Source organism: Talpa occidentalis, unplaced genomic scaffold (genome assembly GCF_014898055.3).
Source record: "Talpa occidentalis isolate TD23 unplaced genomic scaffold, MPIMG_talOcc4v2.1 talOcc4.15, whole genome shotgun sequence".
In the NCBI taxonomy this organism is placed as follows: domain Eukaryota; kingdom Metazoa; phylum Chordata; class Mammalia; order Eulipotyphla; family Talpidae; genus Talpa; species Talpa occidentalis.
The window spans coordinates 29,805,909-29,824,040 of NW_023601543.1; the positions used below are offsets into that span (position 1 = coordinate 29,805,909).

At 39.4% G+C, this 18,132-nt stretch overlaps 1 protein-coding gene across 1 annotated transcript; it reads right to left on the reverse strand.

Annotated features, from left to right (window-relative positions):
* Positions 1-7,674: 7,674 nt before the first annotated feature.
* Positions 7,675-8,035, reverse strand: LOC119246585 (cytochrome c oxidase subunit 6A1, mitochondrial-like). Its single transcript, XM_037512944.2, has one exon. The coding sequence runs from the start codon at positions 8,033-8,035 to the stop codon at positions 7,709-7,711; it is 327 nt and encodes a 108-aa protein (XP_037368841.1). The 3' UTR covers positions 7,675-7,708.
* Positions 8,036-18,132: the final 10,097 nt, after the last annotated feature.

The window sequence follows — 18,132 nt, forward strand, 5'->3', positions numbered from 1 at the left end:
TTTATTTATCCATTCACCTATATAAAGACATCTTGGTTGATTCCAATTTGAGGCAATTGTGAATGAAGCTTCTATACTTATTTACATGGTGTTTTTTGTGTGGACAAACTTTTCAGTTTAGTAAATATTCAGGAGATAAATAGCTGCATCATATGATAACACTATATTTAGCTTTGTAACAAATTGTCAAAATGTCTTCCTAAGTGGCCTTACCATTTTGCATTCACACTATGAGTGAATGAAAATTTTTGTTGCTGTACAACCTCGCCAGCATTTGATGGTTTCAGTGTTTTTGGATTTTTTGATACCCTGATATTATATGATGTTGAAAGTCTTTTTATGTGCTCATTTGCCATCAGTATTTTTCCTTCAGTGAGACATCTTGTTCATGTCTTAAGCCACATTTTAATTGGGCTGGAAAAAAGGCTTTTAGCAGATACAATTCTGAGAATATTTTTCCTAGCCTGTGGTATGTGTTTTTATTTTCTTAACAGTACCTTTTACAAAGTCGATGTTTTTAAATCATTAAAGTCCAAATCATCAAAGGATTTTTACATGAATTTTGTTAGTGGTTCTGTGGTCAAAACCTCAAAACTCAAGGCCTGGATTTTTCCAGCATTTTATTTTAGAATATCATACTTTTGTGATTTATATTTATGTCTGTGATTCATTTTGAATCAATAAAAAGCCTGTTGCACCTTTGTTTTTCTCTAACTCAATTCGTCTCATTTCATTCTACTTGCATTGAATAAAAGCCTCCGAATCATTGTTGACGTCTTTCTTGTAATCCTTAAAAAGTATTGATCTGGAAATCCTGCTGACTTTAACGACATACAATATCTCAAGCCGACTACTTATCACTTCCTGCAATGCTCCCACCCTTGTCCAAGCTACTGTCATTTCTCAATTTGTTTTAAAATTTTTAATTAAACATATTTATTTAAATATATATATAAATTACATCACTGTTCATTTTTGTATAATGTTTGATTTTACCTCTCAGGTGTAATCTTATAAAATTCCCACCACCGAGTCCCCCCTGAGTGATCACCATGGTCCCCTGTGTTCTTCCCTCCCGTTATGATCCTTCTCCTTTTTCCCTCCCCTGTTGTATGTCTCTGATTTATAGTTTGCATGCTAGTTTTGTCCTTTTCTTTTTCTTTCTTTCCCAACCCCTTGTTTGGTTTCCCTATATACCTCCTATCAGTGAAATCATCCAATATTTTTCTTTTTCCTTCTGGCTTTTTTAAATAACTTTGAAACTACTTTTCCTCTTGCTCTCCTACAGTTTATTCTCAAAAAGTTAGCGTAATCTTGTCAATACCTAAGTCAACATGTATATTCTTCTCCATAAGACCTGAATGTCATCCATGCCAGGTAACAATACACAAAATCCTTAAAATGGTCTATAAGGCCTTAACTTTAGATATTCTGTTCTACTGTTCATCATCTCAATCAACTACAGCTACTGTGAACTTTTGGTCCTTAAACAGAGTGTTGGTGGGAAAAATATAGACATTAACCATAAAGGTCCTATTTACTTGCTCTTTCTTCTTCCTGTAATGCTCTTTGTTCAGTTAGACACATGACTTACTCCCTCACCTCACTCAAAATTTTATTCATATATTTACTCAGTGACACTTACCCTTGACTACCCTATTTAAAATTGCAACTAACTACTCCAGCACTCCTTTCTCTATTTTTTTCCACAATATTTCATCCTTTAAAATATAATTTTGCTTATTTGATACCTCTGTTAGAAAATAACACTACTAGGACAAAAGATATTGTCTTTTTGTTGTTGTTGTTGTTGTTCACTGTTATGTCACCAGCATCTAGAAGAAAACCTCACAAATATTAGGTACTCAAGAAAAGTCAGCAAATTTCAAATCATGTTCCACCTGGATTTTCAAGGTTATTCTTGCATGGACATTTGTCACCCCTGAACTCAACATTCTCACCATTGTTACCCTGCTGTCCTGCACAAACTCAGGTGATTGTCATTGCTGATTGACACGTTCCACAATGCCCACCGTTATGGATCTCCTGTCTTTTCAAAAGCCACTGGCTTTTATGAAGCTTCAGCATTCCAGGATAGAATTCAGAGTTTGCCTGAGTCACTCTCTGCACCAACAGAGTGTAATTTTGATATAATCATTTGTTATAATCATCTCTTGGGCTTAAGCTTCTTGGAACGATAAAGATATGACTTTTTAAATCACATCTTTGCACTGGTTTACTAAAGTCTAATAGTAAAATATGCAAGGAATTCTCATGCTATAGCACACTTAGTCTAATGCTCACAGCTGTTTCTTCTTCTAGGAATCAAAGGTGCTTCTTGGGAGTGGGGACAGGGTGGAGTCATTCTTCTTGGACTGAGTAAGACTTCATGTTGTCAGAATGCCACATACTGTACAAATATTGTTCTCTAACTTCAGTCTCTGTTACATAGTTGGCTCATGTTGCTAGACTCTGTATTTCAAAGTTATTAAACCCCAATTTTTCCATTTGCAAGGCATATGAATATGGAGAATTATTTAACCTTTCCAAATCTTCATATCCTATCTGTGAAATGAGAATGACGCCAATTCTTGGGGTTATTGTAATTTTAATAACAATAATGTATATAAATTGTTTAAATTACTTTCTGGGCCCTGCAGTCCCTTCTGTCATGTCCTCTCTATATAGACTGTCAATGTGCCTCTATGCAGAACACACAAACTTTTCCAGTATAACATCAAGTTCTTTGCTAGGAGATGGCTACGGCCAATAAGGACCTTTTTTGTCCTTATGGAAGTTGTTCAAATAAAAGTTTTTAAATTGTTGTAGCATTATGCATCAAGTTTTAGAGAGGTGCTATGGCTTTTTGGAAGGGCCCCCAAGTCACACCAGCTGGATATTAACTAAGATGTCTTTGAGCAATTAATTTACTGACTTTTCATTCTCTCTTTCTCTATCTCTTCCCCCCCACCCCAACCCCTTCTCTTTGTACTCCGGTATCAAGGGTTACTAGACTCCATGGGAATATATTAAAGAAAGTGTAAAATACTCCCTCTTTACATCCTTGGTCTGTACCCTCTACATACTGGTACCTGCCCCCCCTTACCAATTGTGACAACTAAAACTGTCCCCAGACAATGCCAAATGTCCTGGTGGGGGCAAAATTGCCCTTAGTTGACAATCACTGAAAAACTAAATGCTAGGGTTAAATGCGATTTAACAAAAATTGTATTAACTGTGACATAAATCTAAGGCACTTATCATTTCCCATTTCCTGGTATGTAAAGTTGTATGTTTTTCAATAATCATAAATGCATAGTGGAATAGTAAAAGAAAATCAGGAAGCTGAATTTTAAAATAAAAAGACAACATTCTAGAATATTGAAATTGTACATTCTGTAACATGCAATTGTTTTAAATAATCTGCTATGAAGTGGAATAATGAAACTGAATGTCACTTATGTATCCCATCTTTAGACCTTCTAAGTGATCTCATTTATCCCTTCAACTTCCCAGCTTCTGAATACTCATTTTGAATAAGGGAGTGAAATTTTGGGAAGAAAAAAGACCTGAATTTTTGTCATAATATTCTTAGAGAACTCCAAGAACATCACTGTATCTATTTCATGAAATAATTGAACTCATGATTCACACTTCTCATACTTGAGCCTACAGCTCCACTTAGTGGCTAGTATGGTTCATAGGAAAAGCAATGTAAGAGTCATTTTCTTCCTGAATTTAAATAGGAAAACAGATGCCATTTCTATCTTCTGATTTTGTTAGTTACCAAATGTCCAACTGAAATAATAATTGCATTAGAACTATAATCCCAATATCAAACAGTTGCAGTTTCATCTAATCCAGGAGAAAAATCATATTCTTCTTAATAGATATTGCATTGAAGGTCTCATCTCAAGTGTCCAGGTGAGGGAATTCTATGGCTCCTTTTCTGCCTGATTCTGCTCCAATACCAGCAGCGATCAGAACAAGTAGGGGAGTCAAGAGAAAAGGAATAGTTCGTAATAGATTGTCATACCTTCACACGCCCAAAGCGTATCTGTCAACATAAATGGTCTTCATCCACTGTTCCTGGCTTCCTGGCTTACAGTTCCCAAAAGCCTTAGAATTTCCTAGGTGTTGAGAGTGCTAAAGGTACACTTTATTATGTAAATGAGGTGACTTTTGGAAGCACCTAAGGATGGTGATTGGTTGCCAGGAGAACCAACCAGGTGTTTAGAGGATTGGAACTTCTATTCCTAACCCAGACTATCAGGATGGTAGCAGAGCAGGAGATTGAAGCAATTGAAATAGCCAGTGATTTAATCAGTTGCACCTATCAATGGAGCCTCCATTAAAAACCCAAGAGGAGAGGTTTTTGAGAGTTTCCGGGAAGCTTTGTGAGTTGTGGTTTACCTGCAGAGAACATGGGAGCCCCCATGCCCTTTCCTCATACTTTGCCTTATGCCGTTCCATCTGGCTGTTCCCTGAGTTATATCCTATCATAATAGTCATAAAAAGTCAGTAATGTAGTGATTAAATGGACTTCTTGAATTCTGTGAGCCACTCTAGCAAATTAATCAAACCCGAGATGTGGTTTGTAGGAACTTTTGTTTTATAGCCAGTAGGTCATAAATAACTAACACCTGAAATCTAGGGCAGAGGGTCGTGGGAACCTGTAATTTGTAACCAATTGGTTGGAAGCACTGCCACAACCTGGGCTTGTGACTGGCATTTGAAATAGAAGGCAGTCTTGGGAGACTAAGGCCTTCATCTTTAGAATCTTATGCTATCCCCAGGTAGATAGTGGCAGAATTAAGCTCAATTGAATTGAATTACCTGCTGGCATCTGAGAATTGCTTGTTGGTGTGGGGAACCTCTACACATGCACACATTGGAAATTTAGTTGCAAAACACCAATTTCAGCTGGTAATAGGACAGAGGAGATTTGCAATGTGAAGGATGATGGTGACATCCAGACATGTTATGCAGAATTTATAAAAAAAAATTTTAAGGGAAGAGACATTTATTATTTTATTGTCAAAGTAATACATGCACTTACAACCAATTCAGAAAATTCTAAAGAATAAATAAAATATAGTCCTGTATCTATATAGACAATTACTTTTAACATTTTGGTGATCTATTTTTCTATGCACATACTACAGAACAAATAGTTTTCCTCTCTGAAATCAATAGCTAACATTAAAGATTAATTTCAATTATAATTGAAGAACATAATATCCATTATTTATTTGGCAAATATTTTGTAATTGAAAGAGCAATATTTGGGCATGACTAAACTTTCTGAAAGTACAAAGATACCAAAAATAAAAAAGTCATATTTAAAACACTAACACATTATTTTCCTTTCTCAGTGGCAATACCTGTTAATGTTAAAGTTATTTTGCAATATAATAAATAATTCATAAATATGCTATGTATATTTTACACCTAGCATTATCATTTTAATGAATCAATGGGTCCACATAGATGAGCTCTATTTTTGTTAATGGTATATTTTGGGCTGTATGGATTTACCATACTTTCCAAACCAATTACCCACTCATGGAAATTCAGTGCTTTCCTCCACCCAGTGCAGTGCTTTATTATAACCAACCTGCAACAAACATTTTTGTGCATATTCCTGTGTGCCTGTGTGAGTACATCTGTCATACATATATCTAGAAATAAAATTTCTGATCAAAGCAAATGTGTATATTGAAAATTATGTCAGATTGCCTTAAAAAGAGATTGTAACAATAGCACATACAATTGGCATATAAAAATCTTTAACCATTTTTATTTGACAGATAAATGGATTCTTTGTTTCCGTTCATATTTCCTTCATTATGAGTGGGCCATATATTTAAGGACTTTTTAAGTTATTTTTGTTTCTTTTGAGAATTATATTTTTCATTTCTTTAACCTATTTTTTATGGGTTTGTCTAGTTTGGTTCCCTTTGAAAGCCAAGCTTGATACTGTTACAGGATATGTCTCCATGGAAGAAAGAGCCTTTGCTGAGTTCTCAGGAAGAGGTGCCTCGTTCCCACCCCATGTCTTTGCCACCATCTCAGATGCTTTGGACTACAACTCCCAGCATTTCATGAGGTGGATTTTTGAATGGAGGGCTTCTTGGAAGGAGGAAGGAGAGAGGCAACCTCTTTTTGAGGTGTGAAACAAAAGGAGGAGATGGAAGTGACACTGACAGATGGATCTCTCTATCCTGGATGCTTTACTTGGAAGCACTATGGAAGGAAAGGCCACAGAGGTGTCTCCAGTTTGCACAACCAGGTTGGGACTGTTCTGTGTGCATTTTCTGCATGCCCAGCACTGCTTTCCGAGCTGCTGCTGGATTCTGTGACCACCTTAGAGTGAAACAACATCCTGGCATCTAATATATTAAGCAAATACTAACAGAAATGAAGGGAGAAACAGATAGTACAATAGTAGTATGGAATTTCAACACCCCACTTCAGCAATGGATAGGTCATCCAAACAGAAAATGAACTAGGGAATGTTGGATTTAGCCATAATATTGAGCAAATGGACCTAACAGACATAAATAGGACTTTATGCCACCAACAGCTGAATGTACAGTCTTATCAAACATTCATGGAAGATATCCCAGGATAGATAATTTGAAAGGACACAAAAAGTCTTAGCAAATTTAGGAAGACTGAAATCATATCAAGTATCATTTCAAACCACAAAGTATGAAACTACAAATCAACAACAAGAACCTGGAATATTTACAAACATGTGAAAATTAAACTACACATGGGTCAGGAGAGAAATAAAAAAAAGAAATAAAAAAGATCAAAAATGAAGAAAATGGAAAACAAAACACCAAAATCTATGGGATGCTGTAAAAGCAGTTGTAAGAGGGAAGTTTATAGTAATAAATGTCTATATTAACAAAAAATAAAGCTCTCAAAATTAACAACTAAGTTTTATACCTCATGGGGCTAGAGAAAGAACAAAGTCAATCTACTTAGCAGAAGGAAGGAAACAAGCAAAAATCACAACAGAAATAAATGAAAGTGTTCAGAAAAATAATAAAGATCAATGAAACTGAACTGATTTTTAGAAGGATAAGCAAAGTCAACAAATGTTTAGCAAGACAAATAAAAAAGGGAGAGAAAACTCAAAGTCAGAAATGAAAGAGGAGACATTAAAACTGATCCCACAGAAACACAAAAGATCCCAAGAGACTACTATAAGAATTATTTGCTCCCTAATTGGGTAAATAGAAGAAATGGATAAATTCCTGGAAACATACAACTTAAACAAAATTGAATCATGAATAGATAGAAAATATGAAGAGGCTATAATGGGTTAAAAGATTAAATCACTAATGAAAAAACTCCCAATAACGAAAAATCCAGGACTAGAGGGTTTCACTGAAGAATTCTAACAAGCAAATATTTAAAGAAGAATCAATGCCAATCCTCCTGACAATCTTTCAAAAAATGAAGAGGAGGTAATACTCTCAAGCCCATTTTATTTTATTTTTTTTTTCATGACCAATCAAGTTATTTATTTAAGCCATCACCTGCCATTAAGCAGAGATGGGAGATAAGTATAATGGTCAGCATTTGATACAAGAAGTGAGCTTAAGGTCCCGTACATTTTTCTGGTCCGTGTGCAGAGTTATGTTCCAAGCCAGGGTTGTGGTCCCAAGTGCTTAGGTAATGGTGCAGGTTCTCTTTAATCCTCTTCATAGCCGGTGGGCAGTGGATTCACATGAGCATTGTGGAATAGAGTATGGTTACCATCTCCCCAGGGAAAAGGCTTAGCCCTGATGCGGAGATGGGGGTAGGCGACAAACTCGGGTCTCTCATGCTCTCCATGTTTCGACTTCAGGAAGACATTCAGCATGCTCACTGCCACCCCAGGGAGCGCGACGAAGTAGGTGAGAGCCTTCCACATGCGAGCTGAGCCCTCTTCGCCGTGGGCGCCGCTCAACATAGGCTGGCCCAGCCGTGGCCAGGACCGACCCAGCAGCCTAGAAACGCCGGACCCTGCCACCGCCATCTTTAACCTGGCCCGCAGCGGCGCCGGAAGCCCATTTTATTTTTTTAATGAAGTACCATTGTTTTATATCCTTGTTAATTTTTTTTGATAGTATAGGATTTCTCCTTTCAGGTGTTCAAATCCACTTTTGAGGCCAGCGTTGCCCTGATACAAAGAAAGAAAGGGGCTCTGTAAGAGAATAAAACAACAAACGGGTATCTCTGATAAAACATAGACACAAAAATTCTCAACAAAGTCTTAGAAAACCAAATTAAACAGGACATTAAAAGGATCATATATAATGATCAAGCAGGATTTATCCCTGGCATGAAAGCATGGCACCAGATATGCAAAACAATAAATGATTTAGTAATAATCAAATAACCCACAGGAAGTCAAGAAGAGAGGAATACGAAGAGAACAAGAGGAAGTAGAAAAAATGAAATGACAGATATAAACTTACCATATTTATAGCACCAGATCCCTACATTAGAAACAAGGAAAGGTTTCAAGTAAATAATCTAAGTCCCTACCTCAAGGAAATAGGAAGAGTAAAATAAATCCATAGCAGGAAGGAAGAGACTATTAAAGAGTAAGAATCGATGAATGTGAAAATTGGAAAGCTATAGAATAAAATCAAGAAAACTAAGGCCTGGTTTTCAAAAAATCAATAAAATTGATAAACCTCTAGTAAGACAGAAATAGTATAGAAATAGAGGACACAAATCACCACTAACAAGGCCAGAGCAGGGAATATAACTAAAGATCGTGCAACCATTAAAATAAGGAAATTCTATGAAAGACTTAGAAGAATTGTACCAGTCTTCAAAATCAATAAACTACTAAAACTTAATGAAGATGGATTAAATAATCCAAACAGCCCCATTACTATTAAAGGAATTTAGCTCATAATTTAAAACTCTCCCAAAAGAAATCTTTAGGCTTGTATGGTTTTCTGAAGAATTCTAATAAATATTGAAAGAAGAATTCACACCAGATTTCAAAATCTTTTCCAGAAAATAAGAGGGATAAATGTTTCCCAAATACTTTTATGAAGTCAGTATTATTCACATACCAAAGTCAGACAAATATAATTCTCATATAAAAACCACAGATGAATATTTCTCATGAATCTAAATAAAAAAATCCTCAACAAAATATTTGCTGATGGAATCCAACAGTATATAAAAAGAATTGTGAACTACCAGCAAGTGAGATTTATGCCAGCAACGCAAGGTTAGTTCTACATTTGATAACCAGTCAAGCTAATTTAGCAAAGTAATAGGATACACAGTCAATAAACAAAATTCAACAATATTCCCATATTCAACTATATTCAACTATATTCCAAGGAACAACTGGAAAGCAAAATTTGGAATAATCCTATTTATGAAAACTTCAAAAAATCAAATATAGTCAAATTTATATTATAGAAAATGAAATTTTATTCCATCCTTTTGTCAGACATGATTATTTATCTGTTGGTAAATCTTTTACTACTCCACGGATTTAAAATATACTGTTTTTTAAATTTATTTTGAGATATTTGGGTTGAACTAAATTTACCTCTTTTAAAATATTAGCAGTTAGCAGTTTTGGATGTTACAGAGTGGAAACAAGCAAATAACTGTAACCTTTTAAAATGTCTTTTCGATAACATATTTCCACCCTTTCCTTTGGTGTTATGGAATGTGAAATATTTATGTATTTAATCCTTGCATTCAGTGACTCGCAAATTTTGAGTAGGGTCTTAGCAATATGTGTTAAATGGTTATGCGGTTAATATTGTGCTAGTTAGTCAATAAAACTCAGGCATAAAATTTTTGGGGATTTGCTCACTGAGAAATTTAAAACCGAGAATTTTAGGTAACAAATACAAAAGGGAAAATAAGAATATAATTCCATTTACAAATGGAATGGCATTGGGCCTCCCTGGTGGCGCAGCAGGTTGAGCACCAAGCTGTGAAGCTGTCCGAAGCCTCTGCAGTGTGGGTGCGATTCCCAGGCAGCCAGGGAGAAACCCACATGGCGTGGCAGACCTCTCGTGCCTTGCCTGCTGCTCCCCTCAGCAGTGTCTTCGGTTCATCTGCCTGTTTTGCAACCTGCTCTGTCTCTGGTGAATTCTCTCACCCTCCCACGCCTCTGACCTGTACCCCAGTTCTTGTATAAATAAATAAATATTAAAAAAAACCAAATGGAGTGGCATCAAAAATAATGAGATACTTAGGGCTATATATAACAAAAGATACAAGTCTTCTGCAGGCAAAACTACAGTATATCACTGAATGAAGTGAGAGAACCAAAATTGAAAGGCAATCTGTGCTATGGATGGGATCAAAGTCACCACCAGCACCATTTGGGCAACCTTTTCACCTTTGCTGGTAACAGTGTGGGTGGGTGCCATCTTGGAACTCACTCTATACTATTAGACGTGGAGCATGGATCACTGATGAGAATCCACACACCCTTGGGAAATAGCCAACCAAGGGACCAAGAGGTAACAGGTATGAGGTTCTGCCCCTGGTACACAAACAGCACTGACCCCTGTTAGCCACCACTTGCTACCACCACCGCTTACAAGCATGCAGTGCCTTACAACCAGCAAACATCCCAAGGTACTTAGCTACAGCGTGGCCTGCTAGCAAGTGGACTCCAGTATATGCTGCACTCCCCTGACAGTCTGAGGCATGTCAGGCCCGGCACCCTGAAAACCAGAAATTGTGCTCCACCCTCTGCAAGTTCCCACCTGGTCATGCTGTCAGTCTGGCTCATCTGCCCATGCTGTCAGAACAGTAGCCTCCAAATGCTTGAGCATCCTGCCCGGCACAGCAAGACCCTAGTTGAGGGCCCCAGCCGCACCCACAAGATCCTCTGTACCTGCAAATCAGGCCTGTTGGTCAGAGCCAGGTCTACAAGGCCCCAGCCACTGGGTCCTAAAGCCCGTACTACAGCTACCACTACCAGCACCCAAGTTACACCAGAATACATCTTGAAACATAGTTTCTAGCTGAGGGCCACACTTCCCATTGGTAGCCCCCCTTGTAACACCACAGGCTGATACTGGCACTGTGCACTGCTGTTGGACCAGCGAGCACCAACATGGCAGTTAGCCTACATACACTGGGTATATCTGGCAGCAATACCAGGCAGCCACACACCAAGTCTGGACCCACAGCACCATCCACTCGGCACACCTTAGTCCAAGGTTGAGCCAAACCCAAGCAAAGCACCCTACCCACAGCACTGCCATGACGCATCAGGAAGGTGGATGCAGAGCACAAAAGGGCACACCTCCAGCAGCTACCTGGAGAACCGAGATGCCAAGTGACATTATTTGCATAAAACTAAACCCTCAGTCCTAGAACAGGTAGTAGTGTTGCCTAAAACAGAAATAAGCAGAGAGAATCAAGGAAAATGGGAAAACAGGAAAACGCAACCCAAACGAAAAAGCAAAACAAAACTCTGGAAAAAGATCCTAAAATATGGAGATAAGAAAACTACCTGAGGGAAAATTGAAAGTAATGGCTATAAAGATGCTCAATGGTCTTTGGAGAAGAATGGATGAAGTAGAAAAATTAAGGAACTTTCAAACAGAATTCACAGAGTTGAGGAATGCAATAATAGAACTAAAAATACAACAGAGAGGTACAACAACAGAATGGATAAAGCAGAAGAATGAATAAGTGTACTGGAAGACCCCCAGAACTCATCCAGAAAGAGCATAAAAATGAAAGAAGTATTAAAAAAATAAAGATACAGGCCTCCTCTGGTGGCACAGTGGTTGAGCGCTGGGCTGTGAAGCTGCCCACAGCCTCTGCAGCGCCGGTTCGATCCCCGGGCGCCAGTGAGGGGCCCACATGGCACGCAGACCTATCCTGCTGCTTGCTGCTCCCCTCAGCAGTGTACTTCGTCAGTCTGCCTGTTCTGTTCCCCGCTCTGGCTCTGGTGAATTCTCTCACCTTTCCGTGCTTCTGACTGTGCCCAGTGCTTGTAGAAATAAATTTTAAAAAAATCTTAAAAAAAAAAAAAAAGATACAACAAGAGATCTCTGGGATAACATGAAAGGGAATATTCACACTACAGGGTTCCCAGAAAAATAAGCAAAGGGCCCAGAAATACATTTGAAGCAATAATCACTGAAAACATCTAATCTGGGGAAAGCAGCAGACATTAAGGTAAAGGAGCCCCGGAAGTTCCAAATAAGAGCCTAAAGACACCTATACTGAATCACATTATAATTAAAGAGGATTTTAAAGGCAGTAAGAGGAAAGCAGGTGTCACATGCAAGGGAAGCTCCAGAGTTTATCACCATAGTTTTCAGCAGAAACATTGTAGGTTTGAAGGGAGTGACATGACATACTCAAAGTTCATAAAGTAAAAAACTTCCAACCAATCATTCTATGCCCACCAAAATGATCATTCAGATTTGAAGGAGAGATCAAGAGCTTTCCAGACAAGCAAAAACTAAAGATTAATCACCACTAAACTGGCATTACAAGAAATGCTAAAGGGACTCATTTAAACTCAAAAGGCAGTAAATAAAAGCATGAAAACATATGAGAGAGAAAATAAGATCTCGCTTTCAAAGATATACTCACAGTAAATAGTGGACCAAGCACCTATAAAACAGGTAATAGTGTGTAAGTACTCGTGGGCATGAGGTTTCTTTATGAGGTCATGAAATGTTTTAAGATTTGTTTATGGTGATGCTTGTACAACCTTTGAATGTATTATGAGCCATTGAATTGTACACTTTAAAAGCTGTGAAGTTTATGGTATGCAAATAATGTATCAATAAAGCTTTTAAAAAATAAATGAATGTCTCATATAAGCAGTAGGTTATGAGAGTCTAGAGCTCAGAAGAGTTATTCAGGCTGGTAATAATTATTTGGGTATTGTCAGTGTACAGATGACATTGAAATGAATGAGAATAGATATAACATCTATTGTTGTAGATGTAATAAGATATTTGTAAAGGCAGGACTGGGCACAGTGCAGGTTTTCTGATCCCATGCAGACCGGGTAAAGGAGGAGTCAGAGTCCTCAGTAGTTTTGCAGGTTTTTTATTTGGGGTTCACCAGGCATATGGCAGGCAGGGGTGCTGGATGGGGGGCTGGGAGGCCTGCCTCCCAGCAAGTCTTCACTCTATCTGGGTTCTCTAGCGTTCGTTCTGTTGCTTCTCGGCTTCTCTTTCGGCTTCGGCTTCTACTGCTGCTGCTGCTACTGCTGCTGCTGCTGGCGTCCCCGTGACGCCGCCCTTAAAAGCACAGTCTTAGCTCAGGTGAATCCCATCTACCTATGCCAACACCCTATTCCAGGTGCCTGCCATCAGGCATGCATTCAGGACAAGGATCCATCATCTATCCTGATGGCGGAAGGGCAGAAAAGCCTGACATTTTCTTTACCCTACAGTCCACCCCCTCAGTGTTTTCTGCCATGCAGTCTATACATATATATACAATTTTCTAAGCAAACAAACAATGCAGCCACGGCCCACAAAAGCAAATACATCAAATATAACAAAATACAACAGAACACAAATAAGTCCAGGCAGGGCCCCAACCTAGTGCAAAAGACAATTATTGGTACCAGCAGATGAGCCACCAAATCTGCTGCCGAAGGCACTGCTCATACGAGGGAGGGGAATCACTCACGGCATCTACTATATCACACCAGGAGCTGTCAGGCTTCCTGGCCTTCTCTGGCTGTAGTCTCGGCTACAAGGCACACACAGCATCTGCCCCCAGGATGCACTAGCTCTGGGATTGGCAATTTTATTCTGTTGGGGGTAATCGCCAACCCTCAGGGTTTCTGTCTGCAGTCGCTCCAACACTCGGCCTTCACAGCCACTAATGCGACTCGCAGACCCCTGCACTCAAGCCAACCCACTGCACAGGCACATGGGTCGGGGATCAAAACTCTGCATTTGGCTTGGGCTCCACCCCAAGCCACGTTCCCCACCCGTCCCCCAAGGACAGGTTCCTCAGCTCCTCACCCTCACTCAAGAATGAGCAGGGCATCACCCACAGGTGATTTTACTCACAGGGCTTCAGCATAACCAGGCTGCTTAACAGCCGCTCAGGGCTTCTCAACTTAGCATCAGTACCAGCTTTTGCCTTCTTAGCTGGCTTTTCTCCTCCACCTGGCTGCTGGGCATAACAGGCTGCTTTTGGCCATCAAGGCCCACTGGCCACCCCCAGATTCCCATCTCCTGGGGTTTACAAACAAAACTGTTCTACCCCCAGGTTCCCAAAACATATCAACCTGCAAGGTCCTCTGCCTTCTGGCGGGATTGTCAGTCCAAGTTTATCAGTCCATGTCCATTGGCCTCTCCCTGCATCAGCAGCGGCCTGCTGCCTCAGGGGTCATTGGCTGGTCCTTTCCGGTGTCATTGCCTGGTCCTTTCCAGTGTCGTTGCCTGGTCCTTTCCAGTGTCGTTGCCTGGTCCTCTCGGGCGTCTCCTCCATGCGAGGTCTTGTCCCACAGCTTCGGACCGTATCCACCTTCTGTGCCGCCATGGCACCTCCAGCTTCATCACAGGCAAACAGTCTGTTCTCCTTAGTCCCTCCAGGTCTTCGGAGGGCTCCAATACCCATCTGCATGGATCCTGCCGACTACACCAATTGTAAAGGCAGGACTGGGCACAGTGCAGGTTTTCTGATCCCATGCAGACCGGGTAAAGGAGGAGTCAGAGTCCTCAGTAGTTTTGCAGGTTTTTTATTTGGGGTTCACCAGGCATATGGCAGGCAGGGGTGCTGGCTGGGGGGCTGGGAGGCCTGCCTCCCAGCAAGTCTTCACTCTATCTGGGCTCTCTAGCGTTCGTTCTGCTGCTTCTCGGCTTCTCTTTCGGCTTCGGCTTCTACTGCTGCTGCTGCTACTGCTGCTGCTGCTGGCGTCCCAGTGACGCCGCCCTTAAAAGCACAGTCTTAGCTCAGGTGAATCCCATCTACCTATGCCAACACCCTATTCCAGGTGCCCGCCATCAGGCATGCATTCAGGACAAGGATCCATCATCTATCCTGATGGCGGAAGGGCAGAAAAGCCTGACATTTTCTTTACCCTACAATATTAAAAACATTTAAAGTGATATAATGTAGTGAAACTGAGCCTTGATGCACTACAACATTTAAAGTTCAGAAATATGAGAAGAAACCAGAAGAGAAAGAAATGAGACCAGATAGCAGAGTTAGGATATTTTTCTATAGCCACAATCCACTGCACCAGGAATATAGGAAACAAACCGGGAGAGAGTGGTCTCCCAGAAACCAACAGAGGGTATTTTGAGGAAGGAGTGATAAATTTTGACAAAAACTGCTGATATGTTAAATAAATGAGAACTCAGAAGAAATGGCTTTGTATTTAACAATGTAGAGGTCATTGATGACCTTAACAGGAGGCCTTTAATTCTTCTCTGTGGAATGGTAGAGATGAATGTGATTGGAATTAATATAAAATGTCTTTGGAGAAGGATTGCAGAGAGTTAATTTGATACATGTGCTGAGAAGTGGTAACCACTGGCTATTTTTATGCTCAGTGAAGTAGGAATTCAGGTCATTAAGTGAGAATGAATATAAAGGAGATTTTCTCTTTTTTTCTTTATATGCATCATTGTTCATTTTTAAACAATGTTTGCTCCCCGCCCCTCTCAGGTGTAGTCCCCATAGAATTTCCTTCCCCAATGTAACCCGTGCACCATCACCTCAGGCCCCTGTGCTCCTCCCTCCCTGCCTCCCCTTGATCCCTCTCCCTCCTCCTCCCTGCAGGATGTCTCTGGTTTGTAATTGTCTATTTGTTTTTGTTTTGTTTTGTTGCATTTTTGTATTGTTATTATCCCCCCCCCCCATGTCTTATTTGGTTCCCCTATATTTGAAGGAGGAAATTTTAGAGAAATAAGGACAGAGAAGAAAACACAAATTTTTCATCCAGGAGAGTGGGGAGAGTAAGTAGACTAGGGTAATGCAGTATAAGTTACTGGGGGCATTGCCAGGTGACTGGTGGCTTTTATTCATGAATTTAAAGTGAGACTAGTGAGCACAGTTGTGTGTTTTTCTACAACCACAATCAGTTATGTGGAAGAGACAAGTTTGATTCAGGGAAATCTGTGATTTTGTGAAGCAAAAGAAAGTCAATGGAGTTAAGCGTCCATATAAAGGACTGAGTATGTTGATGCATCATGCAATCTTATCTGAATAAGTAAGGGATTGAGAACATATTTGTGTGCGTATAAAGGGCAGTAACGAGGTGTTATAATCAATGGATTATGTGTCCATATGGCGACAAAGACTTTTTTAAGTGCAGTGATAGAGTCAGCAGGGGTAATAATGGTGGTGGTCTTGAGAGTAGGGCAATTGAAACAGAGCTTTTATCAAACAATTATAATTGTTGGTAATGATATGGCCTAGAGTGTGTTACTGTGGGAATAGGTGGTTGAGATAATGTGGTCAAATTAGGAAGACATGGATTACAGAAGGGAGGATGTAGACAGAATAATGAAAGTAGATACTAACTCTAACAGGAATTATAACAGAAGTAGTGTTGGAGGAAATGACAGCCAGCCAAGTGCTAAAATTTTTAAAGAATGAGAAGGAAGGATGTGGGATTCTATATATCATTGCAGCAAGGAGGGGTGAGTAACGCAGAGTATAATCTTATGGCAAGAGAGTCAATGGTGGGGGCTATCAAGAAGAAAGGAGGGGTAGTAATCTAGAGGGGACAATTGGAAGTTGAAACAGGGCACAAAGGAAAGGATCAAAGTACTAGGTGTTGGAAGTAGGGAGGGTAATAACAGATGGCTAGGAATTTCTGGCCTGACTTATGAATAGCAATAATAGTGTCTCATTTTTGAAAAATTGTCCTTTCTTTGCATTTTTGGTCATTAAGTGACAGGATAATTAATTGTGATCTTAATTTGTCCTCACTGAATTTCCTCTTTCCAAGTTATGGAGGGCTTATTTTTCTTGGGCATGTACAAAGGTTATACAGTGGAACTTAAAACAAAAATGTTGGAAATATATTTTTTTTAAGTCTAAGCTCTTTGACACATTTTGATAGATCGTTCTCATAAAGGGATAGGAAAGAGGTAATTTTAGTGTGATGTGAGATGAGGTGGGGACATAGTGAATCTTTCTTAAGGGAAGAGAGATTCATCTGAGATAGGAAAAGACAGGAGGAAGTGTGTTTACTAAAACAGCAGAGGTCTCATACAATCAGCACCCAGGGACATAGTGCGACCTCAGTGGGCATGACGCTGGGTGTCTGGGTTCCTTGCATTGATAAAGATTTCCATTAAGCAAGATGAAAATGCATACATTGTGCAAAAATGAAAAATGATGTAAAAATATATAAAATTAAAAGAAGTCTTTGTAGAGAGACCGGTGAAATTGCTCTGAGGATTTTAAGGTGAAAGCCATTTGCTTGAGTTGTTGAAGATTCAACCTTGGTCATAATTTAAAAAAAAAAAAGAAAGTCAAAAAAGAAAAATATTTCCATGATTAAACATGGCACAATTCTCAAGAGTCATTGCAGGAGACTAAGGGAGGAATGAATGTATCAGTGTTGACTGGTGTCCACCATAAAGCAGTGTGGTGTCTCTGCTTTGTGCCACCCTACTGGATGAACGAGGAGAGTACAAATAATGATTTTCTTCTCAGATTGGTGGGATGAGAATTGGAGTTCAAAATAACCATGTCTTTATTTTTTTAAAGTTTTAGTGTGGTTTTTATACATTCAGGTTTGTGGAGTAAATTTATGAATACTTTTTACATTGACAAATGGACCACCTATTTTTCCCAGTTCATGTAATTTCCAATTTTACCTGTAGAGAATTTTCTTTTTTCATGTTGTTCAACTTGCTTTGGTCTTCATTCTGTTCATTTCTGACTATCTTGACTTGGAAGTCTCAAGTTCATGGTATTGCCTGCTTGCTTTGTAAGATTTTTGAAAAGATGGTTCTATTTGGCATATATTAGTAATGGCTGCTTGTCCACCTGCAGGTCAGACACACTCTTCCATCTGCTAAAAGTGTACTTTCAGGGGATGCCTAGAATTTCATCTGTTTATGGGAACGTAATCTAAAGTTTTTCGATCAAAAAGTGTACAGGGCCTCCCCGGTGGCACAG

Coding starts and splice junctions, on each gene's coding strand:
- LOC119246585 (XM_037512944.2), bottom strand. CDS start 8,035: ATGGCGGTGGCAGGGTCCGGCGTTTCTAGGCTGCTGGGTCGGTCCTGG.